At 38.4% G+C, this 14,192-nt stretch overlaps 1 protein-coding gene across 18 annotated transcripts in view; it reads left to right on the top strand.

The window, feature by feature from the left end:
• Positions 1 to 14,192, top strand: part of WNK1 (WNK lysine deficient protein kinase 1) — a 129,407-nt gene that overhangs the window by 51,937 nt on the left and 63,278 nt on the right. For all 18 annotated transcript variants that reach the window (XM_070371699.1, XM_070371697.1, XM_070371710.1 and 15 more), the window contains exons 2-4: positions 3,014 to 3,186; positions 10,847 to 11,067; positions 12,973 to 13,130. In XM_070371699.1, the coding sequence (XP_070227800.1) occupies positions 3,014 to 3,186; positions 10,847 to 11,067; positions 12,973 to 13,130 (552 nt within the window). The remainder of the gene's footprint in view (positions 1 to 3,013; positions 3,187 to 10,846; positions 11,068 to 12,972; positions 13,131 to 14,192) is intronic.

The following is a 14,192-nucleotide window of genomic DNA, read 5'->3' as shown; positions in this document are numbered from 1 at the left end:
TCATGTGTGATTAGTCTTCTGATTGTTCTGAGAGTAGATTAACGTTACAGTTTAAGTTTTCATAATTCAGCAGTAATGTATGAGAGTTAACAGGTGATCTAGGTTTTCTTTTTGGAATAGTTTCCTGAAATGAGGACGTGTAAGAATATATGGTAAACAATAGTTTTTTAATAAAACATACATTAATAAACACTATTGTCAGTAAATGGAAAATGAAACAAGCTGAAAATTCTTCCCACTGTATAATACCAGATACTTTGAAAATTTTAATGAGAAGAACTACAAAATCCTATCCTTTTAAATGCATAGTTGAGCTTGTGGGGATGTCAGGATGATTTCCAAGGTTTAAAAACTAAGAAGAAACTAGAAACCAGAGTAGGAAAAGTGAATTGACACTGAGGTTTTTCTGGGACAGTTGCCAGTCTTGTTGACTAAGAGGCATGGTTTAAAAGGAAAGATATACCCATTTGAATGCAGAGTTCCAAAGGATAGCGAGAGATGAGACAGCCTTCCTCAGTGATCAGTGCAAAGAAATAGAAGAAAACAGTAGAACGGGAAAGACTAGAGATCGCTTCAAGAAAATTAGAGATACCAAATGCAAAGATGGGCTCAATAAAGGACAGAAATGGGATGGAACTAGCAGAAGCAGAAGCTATTAAGAGGTGGCAAGAATATACAGAAGAACTATACAAAAAAGATCTTCATGACCCAGGTAATCATGGTGTGATCACTCACCTAGAGCCAGACATCCTGGAATGTGAAAGCAAGTGGGCCTTAGGAAGCATCACTACAAACAAAGCTAGTGGAGGTGATGGAATTCCAGTTGAGTTATTTCAAATCCCAAAAGATGATGCTGTGAAAGTGCTGCAGTCAATATGCCGGCAAATTTGGAAAACTCCGCAGTGGCCGCAGGACTGGAAAAGGTCAATTTTCATTCCAATCCCAAAGAAAAGTAATGCCAAAGAATGCTCAAATTACCACACAATTGCACTCATCTCACACACTAGCAAAGTGATGTTCAAAATTCTCCAATCCAGGCTTCAACAGTACGTGAACCATGAACTTCCAGATGTTCAAGCTGGTTTTAGAAAAGGCAGAGGAAGCAGAGATCAAATTGCCAACATCTGTTGGATCATTGAAAAGCAAGAGAGTTCCAGAAAAACACCTATTTCTGCTTTATTGACTATGCCAAGGCCTTTGACTGTGTGGATCACAACAAACTGGAAAATTCTGAAAGAGATGGGAATACCAGACCACCTAACCTGACTCTTGAGAAATCTGTGTGCAGGTTAGGAAGCAATAGGTAGAACTGGACATGGAACAACAGGCTGGTTCCAAATAGGAAAAGGAGTACGTCAAGGCTGTATATTGAAAACAAATTGTATTAAAATAGTTATTAAACCTTTTGAATTTGTGATATAGTATGCATTATTAATGTATATATTTATAAGCTCTCCTAGAAGATCTAATGACTAGTGTAATTTCAAAGAATGCCTAGTGTGGTATTTTAAGATAGGAATGGTATATCTAATCAGGGTAGTAGTAATAGTAACAGTAGTAGTAGTAGTGGAAGTGGGTACTAGTACTGGTGGATCGAACCCAGGTCTCCTAGATTGCAGTCAGATTCTTTACCAACTGAGCCACAAAGAGAAGCCCAAGAATACTGGAATGGGTAGCCTATTGCTTTTCCAATGAATCTTCCCAACCCACGAATCAAACTGGGATCTCCTGCATTGCAGGCGGATTCTTTACCAAGAGTTATTCAAGGGCAGCAATGGGAAAGGCTGTCTAGTTACACAGGAGAGTTTACATTACGTCTTTAGTGTTTAAACACATTATGTTATTGTATGCCTGGAATAGTTTGTTAAAATATGTATTACGTGCTTTGGTAGTTGACAGTTTAAACTTTAATTTACAGGGCAATGCAGAGTTTGTGTGTATGGTGCTTTGTTAAAGGAAGAACATCAGATTAAGTGCTTTTCTCCATTTATCTCAGATAAGAAGTGAATTAACCCGTAAAGTGCCAGGCACTTTAAATATATGATAGAAACATGCCTAGTAGATTACTTCTTATAACAGTCCTATGAAATGAAGGCATACACAGTCATCCCTCAATTTCCTTGTGGGGGAGAGGGGAGAAATTAAGATCTCACTACTTCCAAAATGCAATCTTGTTTCACTATTAAATTGCATGTCTCTGTCAATAGGTGACTTACCTTGGAATTGGTAAATTAACTGTACCTAAAAACTGTGTATCTGAAGCACACATTAACCGTGAAGATAGTAAAATAATCTCAAGCGTGACCTTATAATCGAGAGTTTTCTTAAATACAGTTTAGCCTGTTCTCATACTCCCCGTAACAGGCTGATGAAGTTATTATTAGTAACTTCAGTGTTGCTGCGGCTGCTGCCAAGTCGCTTCAGTCGTGTCCGACTCTGTGCGACCCCATGGACTGCAGCCCACCAAGCTTCTCCGTCCATGGCATTCTCCAGGCAAGAACACTGGAGTGGGTTGCCATTTCCTTCTCCAATGCATGAAAGTGGAAAGTGAAAGTGAAGTCGCTCAGTCGTGTCCAACTCTTAGCGACCCCATGGACTGCAGCCTACCAGGCTCCTCCATCCATGGGATCTTCCAGGCAACAGTACTGGAGTGGGGTGCCATTGCCTTCTCCCAACTTCAGTGTTAGGATGTTTTATTTTAACATTGTTGGTCATTATAATATAGCACATGTTTAGCATCTAAGTGTGACTATGTGGCTTGGTGTGTTTTTTTTATTTTAAACCATATTCTGTCTTTTTTTTTAAGTTTCAGATATACAGCAAAGTGATTCAGTTATACATGTATCCATTTTCAAGTTCTTTTCCTTTTTGGTTTATTACAGAATATTGAGCAGAGTTCCCTGTGTTATACAGTAGGTCCTTTGGTTATCTGCTTTAAATATGGTAGTGTATACCTATTTTAGTCCCAAACTCCTAATCTTAAATCATATTCTCTTTTGCTTTTTGATTATAGGATCGAAAGTTAACAAAGTCTGAGAGGCAGAGATTTAAAGAAGAGGCTGAAATGTTAAAGGGTCTTCAGCATCCCAATATTGTTCGATTCTATGATTCCTGGGAATCCACAGTAAAGGGAAAGAAGTGCATTGTGTTGGTGACTGAACTGATGACATCTGGAACTCTTAAAACGTAAGTTTATCTCTGTTAGAAAAGCTGACGAGGAAATAGAAGAGAACTTGAATCTCTTATTTCAGGCCTTATCAGTTCTTGTTGCCCAACATCCTAAGGAGGAAACGTTAGTATGGGAGCACGTTCCCTGCTCACAAGGTCCTCTGGTGTATAAAGTGGTCTGGTAATTATGTGTTGGTAAGTATTAACTGAGACGTTGTCACAGAATAAGCCTAGTTACTTTTAAGTCATGGTGAATGCCCTTTCTAAAGTTGAGTGGCTGAGAGATCAGAAATCAAGTGACAAGGGAGCCCTCTAGTGGTTGAAATGAAGCTGAAGCTTATTGACAAGTTTTACCGATTTATTTTATCACTTCATATTGGGCAGTTTTTGCTATGTCCTTGCAAATTTTGTATTGAATGCCAATTGTATTGTGACATTTATACAGATAATTCAGTTTCCCACAGGAGCATCAGAAATTGAAGCCAAAACAGTTAGATCAATCACCTCTTCCAGGAATACGGATAGGTCAAGTATGGATAGTCCTGGGTCTCCTGGATGTACCCCTGTGCCTGTGCCCGTGGATGCATAAAAGTGACATGTGAAAAGCCAACAGATTATCTCTCCCTGCAAATTCTAATTTCCCTTCCAACTTTTCTAATATTTATGGCAACATCTTTCTTCTAAGTTGTCCAGGATTCTTCTTATTCACATGTCTTTTTCTTTTCTTAGACTGTGCTCCCTGGTACTGTACCTGAGACTCGATAAATATTTGAATGAATTAAGGAAATTTGTGAAATTAAGGAAAATTGGTAATAGTTGTGTGTATCTTCTTCTTGAGATTCTTTTTCTGGTTTGAATACTTAGTGGGTTGTCATTCTGTCAGTACACAGTAGTTTTTTTAATTTTGATAAAATTCATACAACATAAAATTATCCTGTTTAAGGTGTACAATTCATTGGTATTTATTACATTTACAGTGTTTTATAACCACATCTGTCAAGTTCCTAAACATTTTTGTCACCTTAAAAGAACACCCCATCCCCCTTCACACGCAATATGCTGCTACTGCTGCTAAGTCGCTTCAGTCGTGTCCAACTCTGTGCGACCCCATAGACGGCAGCCCACCAGGCTCCCCATCCCTGGGATTCTCCAGGCAAGAACACTGGAGTGGGTTGCCATTTCCTTCTCCAATGCATGAAAGTGAAAAGTCAAAGTGAAGTCGCTCAGTCGTGTCCGACTCTAGCGACCCTATGGACTGCAGCCTACCAGGCTCCTCCGTCCATGAGATTTTCCAGGCAAGAGCACTGGAGTGGGGTGCCATTGCCTTCTCCCACACGCAATATATTTTTTCTTTAATTGCACACAATTAAGTTTTTAGGCATTTTTCTTTTAAGTTTAACGTTCTCTTTTCCCATCCTCATCTGTTTCAGTTTCTGAGCCTCATAGCAAAGGCAGCAAGAGGTAAAGTAGAAAGAGCTCTGGACCGTAGTTGGTGTCTGCTCCCTGCTCTGACTTTTGGCCAGCTGGGATTTAGGGCAATGAGAGCCCCTTCCCTGGGCCTCAGTTCTCCATGTGTAAAATGCATGGTTGGACTAGCTGATCTCTAGGATTTGTGGATGGGAATTTTTTTTTTTTTTTTACTGTGGTAAAAAACACATAAAATTTACTGTCTTGATCATTTTTAAGTGTATATAGTTTAGTACTTTAAGATACATTCATGTTGCTATGTAAACAAATCTCAAGACTTCTTCATCTTCCGAAACTAAAACCCATCAAACAACTCTCCATTCTCCCTACCAACTATTTTGTCTCTAAGGGTTTATCTGATCAAGATATTTCATATAAATGGAATATAAAATATGTGTCTGTCCTTGGCTACTTTCACTTACCATCTTTTCAAGGTTCATGTTGTGGCATATATCTATGCTTTATTCCTTTTTATGACTAAATAATGTTTTGTGGATAAACCACAATCTGTTTATCCATTCACTTGCTGATAGATATTTGGGCTGTTTCTACCTTTTGGCTATTGGGAATAATGCTGCTCTGAACATTTGTGTACAAGTGTTTGAGTACCTGGTTTTATTTCTTTTAGATCTATGTTCCTATGAGTAGAATTGCTGAGTCATATGGTAATTCTTTACCTTTCTGAGGAACCACCAAACTGTTTTCCACAATGGCTGACTCATTTTACATTCCTGCTGACACTCAATTCAAAAATGGGCAAGTAATTTGAATAGATATTTCTCCAAAGAAGATACAGACATAGCTAATACACACATGAAAAGATGCTCAGTGTCCTGTCATTAAGGAAACACAAATCTAAACCACATGAGGTAACCTGTTAGGATGGTTATTATCAGGGCTTCCCTGAGGATCCTGTGGTTAAGAATCTCCCTTGCAATGTGAGGAATACTGGTTCAATACTGGTTCAGGAAAATCCCACCTGCCATTGGTGACTGACCCTGTGTGCCACAACTAATGAGCCAGTACTCTGGAGCCCATGCGCTGCAACTACTGAGCCCACGAGCTGCAGTTAGTAAAGCCAGCATGCCCTAGAGCCTGTGCTTTGCAAAAGAGAAGCTACAGCAATGAGAAGCCTGTATGTATACTGCAACTAGAGTAACCCCTGCTCGCCACAGCTAGAGAAAGCCCACGTGCAGTAACAAAGACCCAGCAACCAAAAATAAATAATTTCTTTTTTTAAAAAAAGAATGGCTGTTATCAAAATGACAGATAACAAGTGCTATGGAGAAAATAAAAAACTGTTGTGCATTGTTGGTGGGGATTAAATTGGTGTAACCACTATGGAAAACAGTACAGAGGCTCCTCAAAAAATTAAAAACAGGACTACTATATGACCCCACAATTCAGTTTCTGAGTATTTACCAAAGAAACTGAAACACAGACTTAAAAAGATAATATGTACCCCCATGTTCATTGCAGCATTATTTACACTAGCTAAGTCATGGAAGCAACCTACATGTCTATTGATGGATAAATGGATAAAGAAAATATGGTATGTATATCTATAATAAAATACTATTCAGCCATGAAGAAGAAAATCTTGCCAAAAAACATCGATGGACTCTTGAGGGGGTTGTGCTAAGTGAAATGAGAAAGACAAATACCATATGAACAATACCAAAAAGCCAAACTCATAGATAACAGAGAACAGATTGGTGAGGCAGGGGCAAGTGCATGCGAGTATGAAATGGGTGGGTGGACAAAAGGTGCAAACTTCCAGTTGTAAATAAAAGTCTTAAGAATGTGATGTATAGCATGGTAACTACGGTTAATAATACTGTGCTGTATATTTGAAAGTTGCTAAGAGAGTAGATCTTAAAAGTTCTCATCACAGTAAAAAAAAAAAAAGTTGGAGTTTTGTGATGGATTTTAACTAGACTTACTGTGGCGATCATTTCACAATATATACATATTTGAATCATCATATTGTATACCTTAAACCAACATATGTTAATTACATCTCAATAAAAAAAATGGAAAAGAATATGAAAAGGAATATATATATGTATAACTGAGTCACTTTGCTGTGTAGTAAAAATTAAAGCACATTATCAACTATACAATTTATTCAATAAAATAAAAAAATAGAATTAGCATATGGTTCAACAATTCCACTTCTTGGTATATACCCAGAAGAATTAAAAACGGGGTCTTAAAGACGTACTTGTACACCCGTGTTCATAGCAGCAGTATTCACAATGGACCCAAAGTCGAAGCAATCCACGTGTTCATCAGTGGAAGAATGGATAAGCAAAGTGTGGTGTATATGTACAATGGAATATTTTTCAGCCTTTTTAAAAGAGAAGGAAATTTATGGTATATGCTATAACAGGAATGAACTTTAAGGGCATTGTGCTACCTGATAGAAGCCAGTCACAGAAAGACAAATACTGTATGATTCCATTTACATGAGATACTGAGAGTAGGCTAATTCATAGAGACAGAAAGTTGGGTGATAGTTGCATGGCCTCAGGGAGGAGGGGAAGTGGAGCGTCACTGTTTAAAGGGTATAGTGTTTCAGTTTCACAAGATGAGTTCTGGAGATGGATGGTGGTGATGATTGTGCATAATAATATGAACATGGCTCTGACAGTAAAGAATGCCCTGAATGTGGGAGACCCAGGTTCAATCACTGGATTGAGAAGATCCCCTGGAGAAGGGAACGGCAACCCACTCTAGTATTCTTGCCTGGAGTATCCCATGGACAGAGGAGCCTTGTGGGCTATAATCCATGAGGTCTCAGAGTTGGATACAACTGAGTGACTAATACTTCAACAACTTCAGGTGGTACATTTTATGTTCTATGTATTTATCATACTTTATTTTAGTGGAGGGGGACCAAGTGTGTTGACTTTTCTCAAAAAACAGAGTGGAAGAATAGTGTCCAGTTCCTTTTTTGAAGCCAGCATAACCCCAATACCAAAATCCTAAGATACAGCAAAAGAACTTGATAGAGCAGTGTCCCCCGTGAATATAGGTACCAAATTCCTTTACAAAATAATAGCAAATTGGATTCTAGCCATCACACTGTTGTTGTTCAGTCGCTCAGTCATAGTAGACTCTGCAACCCCATGGACTGCAGCATGCCAGGCTTCCCTGTCCTTCACTGTCTTCCAGAGTTTGCTCAAACTCATGTCCTTTGAGTCAGTGATGCCATCCAACCATCTCATCCTCTGTTGCCCTCTTCTCGTCTTGCCCTCAGTCTTCCGCAGCATCAGGGTCTTTTCCATTGAGACGTCTCTTCACATCAGGTAGCCAAAGTATTGGAGCTTCAGCTTCAGCATCAGTCCTTCCAATGAATATTCAGGATTGATTTACTTTAGAATTGACTGGTTTGATCTCCTTGCTATCCATGGGAATTTCAGTATGTCAGTGACAAATAGGGTTTATCCCAGGATTGCCAAGTTGGTTTAACATAGAACGAATTAATGTTTTTCAACACATTAACACCCCACTCCAGTACCTTTGCCTGGAAAATCCCATGGATGGAGGAGCCTGGTAGGCTGCAGTCCATGGGGTCACGGAGAGTCGGACACGACTGAGCTACTTCACTTTCACTTTTCACTTTCATGCATTGGAGAAGGAAATGGTAACCCACTCCAGTGTTCTTGCCTGGAGAATCCCAGGGAGAGGGGAGCCTGGTGGGCTGCCGTCTATGGGGTCGCATAGAGTCAGACACGACTGAAGTGACTTAGCAGCAACAGAATAAAAACTGTATGATCATTTCAGTATATGTGGAAAAAGTATTTGACAAATCAGCATCTATTCCTTACTAACAACTCTTAGCAGACTTGGGGTGGTAGGAAACTTCCTCAGACTGCTAAGAGCATCTGTGAAAAAGCTTTATACATCACTACTTCCTGGGAGGTGAGGAACACAGCACAGATGCCTGCTTTCACTGCTTATGTTCTGTATTGTTCTAAAGGGGCCTGCCCAGAACAAGAATGGGGAAACCAGGAAAAAACAAAAAGATAGGAAAGGAAGAAATAAAACTGCTCCTGTTTGCAGATTATGTAATTGTTTACATAGAAAATTCCAGTGATTCTAAACAGATTTAATAAGGTTATAAGATACAAGTTTAATAGACAATCTATTATATTTTATCATTTTGTAGATGTGAAAGAGATACAAGCTAGCCTCATCTTTTCCCCAATATTTTTTCTCTTAAAAAGTCATAATTTTAATTCTTATTTTTCATTGTTTCTCATGCATATATAAGCTTAAATGTATATATGTATATATGTATTCTTTGTTTTTTCTTCCAGTTGTAAGGAGAGATAATTGACATTTCCCAACATTTTATTCTAAAATTTTTCAATTATACATAAAAGTTGAAAGAATTATATAGTGAACACATACATAGTCTCTTCCTAGATTCTTTAATTTAGTTAACCTCTGTTGTGTCTGCTTTACCAAATATGTTCATCTAGTCATCCCCCTCTTTTTTCATTCCAGGTTAAGTTGCAGACATCAGTAAACACTTGAGTACATACACATTTCATCAAAGTTCCAATATTTGTATGCTTGATTTTTCCTTATAATGACATTTATAAGCAGTGAAAATATTAATCATAGTTCTATCATTTGATGAGTTTTGATCAAAACTGTTTTAAAAAAAAAAACAACTGTTAACATACAGAACACTTCCTTCATTTCAGTAAATGCCTTACTCTTCTTTGACAACCTTTTCCTCATTCTCCAGGATTAACTCTTTATATATTTTTAAACCATAAAACCAACTTTCATCCTAAGTTTTCTTTAATTATCTCTTATCCACCCCCCAAGTGAAGCAGAATTTCATTTTTAAATTTGTTTTTAAAATTTCATATTAGATTCTATATTAGCTTTTTAGTTAATCTTCCTTGTGTGTATGTGTACGTTTTAGGTATTTTTTTTAGCAGTTTAAATCTTTAAATCTTTATTTAAACTTAAATCTTTAACTTTTCACAGCATGCTTATGGTTGATACTGTACAATTTTATGTAAAATAAAGAAAACTTGCACAAATATAGGCCCATTTATCTCTAGTACTTATAATTTATGCTATAAGCTTTATATTATGTATGTCTGTTGTATAGATCCTGTAACACAGTGTTATAAATTTTCCTTTAGGTAGTCACATGTAACAAAGATAATGCTAGGAAAGTATATTCTTTTATATTTACCATTTGTGTGCTTCATTTTTTTCTCTATGTCCAGATGAAATAGCATCTGACCTCCGTTTGTCAGAAAACTCTGTTCTTTTAGCTTTAGCTGGGTTGCTTGTAATCTGCTGCATACACATATATTTGAGAGGTTAGCCAGAGATTTGGGCAGAGTGAATATGCAGAACTTGGAGTGCCCCTTCTGTACCTCCTTTCTGGATTCCCCCACCCCTGCCACCTTTCAGGATCTCTGTTGTCCAACAGAACTTTCTGTGGTGATGGAAATGTTCTGTAATCTGCACCATCCAAAATGGTAGCCACTTGCCATGTGCAGTTGTTGAGCACTTGAAATTTGGTGCAGCTGGGAGATGACCTTTTTAAGTTTAATGTATCTAATTCATTTAAATATAAATATTTTCATTGTCTAGTGGGTATTGTATTAGACGGACTTTTATTGTAGAAAGTTGTATTGAACACACTGTTTTAGGTGCTGCAGTCATCTTGAACTCTGTCCTTGTATTTATTCCTCAACCAGTAAAACTACAGGGTTGTGTCCAGGTTTGAGCAACCTGCACAGACTAGTGCTTACCCTTTTTTCTCATGTGTCCTCCCTTCCAATTTGTGCCTGATTTTGATTGATCTATAGAATCTTCAGGTGTGTGTATGTGTTCGCTCGCGCACGTATATTCACTGGAGTTTATATCTGCATCCAGTAAGGGTTGCTCCACCATTTACCAGAAGTCAAACTCTACCTCTTGTCAGTCATCTTGGCAGTGATCTAATTTTAAGGAATTTGTTTTTTGTGCTTTGTTATCAGAATTTGCTTGCCAACTACTTGTTATCCTATCCCCTTTAACCTTGCTAAAAGTAGTGCTAACCTTAGGTTACTGAATCTTAATATTCTAAATTTGATATTCCCATCTTAGATATGCTAGAATTTAATGGAACTCTTCAAAGCAGTAAACGCATATCATCGATAAACTGTTTGGTGTAACTTGCCTTCTCTAGGTACCTGAAAAGGTTTAAGGTGATGAAGATCAAAGTTTTGAGAAGCTGGTGCCGTCAGATTCTTAAAGGACTTCAGTTTCTTCATACTAGAACTCCACCTATTATTCACCGGGATCTTAAGTGTGACAACATCTTTATCACTGGCCCCACAGGCTCAGTCAAGATTGGAGACCTAGGTCTGGCCACCCTGAAGCGGGCTTCTTTTGCCAAGAGTGTGATAGGTATGTTTCACAGGTACCTTGTGAAAGTCTGACTGGCTTTCTGACATTCACTTTATTTAGAAACCTGACTCTGTCAGAGCTTTTATAATGTGAAATAAACCTTCAGAAATTCATAGCTTGAACCCAGGAAGTGATATGGAGTTCTCTGCATTTATGCCTCTAGAAGCATCCTGAAGACAATTGTTTTGTGAAGTTACATGAATAGAAGTAAGGTGAACTTTGTTGACAAAACCTTATGTAATAGCACTATCACCTTCTTGGGTCATTTTGTTGATGCTTAGTATCATACACTTATATAATAGATAAACTATGTTAACTTTCCCCATGAAAGAAACTGAATTTATATATGATTTAATTTCTGAAAAGGTCTGTTGTATATATTTATATTCAAAAAATCTGCCTATTAAAACTTTTAAAATGTAAAAATATAATGGTTCATTATCAACTTTTTCTTCTGCTCTTCAAAAGATCTGCTTAAAACAGTTTTCTGTCTCAGTGCTAGTTACACTTTGGTTTGGATGGTTCTTTGTTGTGAGGACTGTCTTGTGCGTTGTAAGATGACTTAACAGCACCCCTGGTCTCTGCTCTCTGGATGCTGGTAGCATGCCCATTTGTCCACCTCCCTCCAGTCGTGACAGCCAAATATGTCCCCTGTGGGGCCAATTGCCCTCCTCGACAGTCATTGATTTACAGGACAAGGCTGTGTGTCAGGACATTGCAGCTGAAAATATAGTTTAATGCCTATTGTTTTATAAGCTTTCCCTTCTGAAGAGGGTGCGACAGTTTGAAAGCTTGAAATCTTCATGAACTCTATTCTCTCAAAAGGTGACAATGACAACAGCAAGAAAACTACTCATTTTTAAGTGGGCTAGAATGCTATGTTTTAGTAAGAAAGAACACAGAATACCAGTAATTTGCACATCCTGATAAAAAAATAGTGTTCTGGGGAGTTATTTAAAGCTGAATTTCCCTTCTGCCTTCCCTGTTGCCTATAAAGGAAACAGTTCTTTGATTGTCTTTGGTATGTTAATCTCTGGCCCAAGAGTTTTTTCTTCTTTCTTGTTTAAATTGTATTGTGCAAGCCTGTTCTTAGAAATGTTCTGTAATTTGAGGTATCTGGGCTTAATTTCTTTGGAAACATTGGAAACTTGGTGTGTGGAATCACACACTCCACACTCTTAATTCAGTATGAGAACACAAATACAGACTGAATGGTGTGTGTGTGTCTGTAGGGTGTCCCTCACATTTCTTACACCTGCAGTAGATTCGCAGACTACGGGGAGGGTGAGTGGCCTCACAGACGTTTACACTGTATTATTTTAAAAATGCACTGAATGTCAGGTTTTTTTTTTTTTTACACTGCAAAGCTGCCTTAAAAGTGAAGTTGATCAATAGACTGTTATTGGCAAGAGACTAGCTCTAAATGTTAACTTTACAGCTCTCATACAGTAGGGGGCAGACAAGTATTTTTATCTTTTTAACCTATCGTCCTGTCTTACAGATAGATGCCATTTTCTCTGCTTTACTCTTTGCTGTTCTCTTACCTTGTTCTTCCATTTGTTTTCATATGAGTTACATCAGTTTATCTTTTATGTGAGGCTCTATTTTGACATTGTATAACAGTAATCCACTTGAAACAGTAAATAAACAGATGCATGGTCCTCTTCTTTTTATAAAGGAATTGCTGTGAGAGGTCTGTAACAGATTTGATGGAGCAGACTAAGGTGATTTCTCTCCTCTCCCCCCACTTCCTACCTGTCTTTCTTTCATCTTTACCCCTTCTACATACTTCTCTCTCACAGATGAGCCCCTCTGCTGCCCCGCCCCCCCCCCCGCCCCCCCGCCGCCTCAAGTACATCTGCAGTTTCTCCTCACATTGAGTCTGAATCATTCTTTTAATTTAAGGTACCCCAGAGTTCATGGCCCCTGAGATGTATGAAGAGAAGTACGATGAATCCGTTGATGTTTATGCTTTTGGGATGTGCATGCTCGAGATGGCCACGTCTGAATACCCGTACTCAGAGTGTCAGAACGCTGCACAGATCTACCGTCGTGTGACCAGCGTAAGTCCTGTCAGAACTGACTGGTGATCTTAGGCCATATCTAAGAAGCTGGGTAACGTCAAACCATGCAGAAGGGAACAATAGTAGAAAGCATCACACGGTGTTCACCCCTCATCTCTCTGTGTCTCCTCTTTTTATAAGGACACTGGTCAGATTGCGTTGTGTCCAGCCCACTCCAGATTGGGCTCTTCTAACTAATTGCACCTGCGGTGATCCTGTTTCCAAATAAGATCACATTCTGAGATACTGAGGGTTAGAATTTTAACATATCTTTTTGTGGGGGTGACACTGTTCAACCCATAATAGCTCATGGTTTCATCCAACAAATATTTAAATCTCTGTTATGTTCCAGACTTCTTACTAGATCCTAGGTATTGAATATTATTGCTAAGTAAAAGACAAACCTGTCTATCAAGAGCTTACTACTCAGTGAAGGAGTAGTAAACAGTAAACAAGTAAACCAGACAGTTACCATAGGGTATAAAAACAGTTTTCCTAGGGTCAGTATGTAACAAAGCATGTAGTAATTGTGCCTGATTGAGTTTGAACAGGTGAGGGAAATTACGTGAAACAGGGAGTGACTAAGATAATACTGCATGTGAAAAAAATCTATAATTTGTGTGTCTGCAGTTTGGAAATAGGAAAAAGAAGAGACAAGGGATAAGGGAGGAAAGGAAAGTTGAGACTCTGCTTGAGCGCTGGGGGAACCATTGCAGCCACTGTAAGACATGGTAGGTGTCATGGGACTCCGCTGGCGGTCCAGTGGTTAGGGCGCTGTGTCTTCACTACTGAGAGCATAGGTTGATCCCTGGACTGGGTACTAAGATTCCACAAGCCACTCGGTACAGCGAAAAAAAGAAAACCCCACACTTGGTAGGTGTTATAATATCAGACCTAAATTTTTAAAAGATTATTTTGACTGCAGGATAGAGGATGGATATATTAGGAAACTAATAAAAGTTGAAAACCCAGTTAAGAAGTATTGCAGTAATCTGAAGGAATAACTAATAGGCTGAAATAAAGGATTAGAAGTGGCCACAGCAGATGGCTGAGAGATCAGTT

This window comes from Bos mutus, chromosome 5, assembly GCF_027580195.1.
Source record: "Bos mutus isolate GX-2022 chromosome 5, NWIPB_WYAK_1.1, whole genome shotgun sequence".
Lineage (NCBI taxonomy): Eukaryota > Metazoa > Chordata > Mammalia > Artiodactyla > Bovidae > Bos > Bos mutus.
Note: the sequence above shows the minus strand (reverse complement) of the source record. Positions and strands in the feature narration are given on the sequence as shown.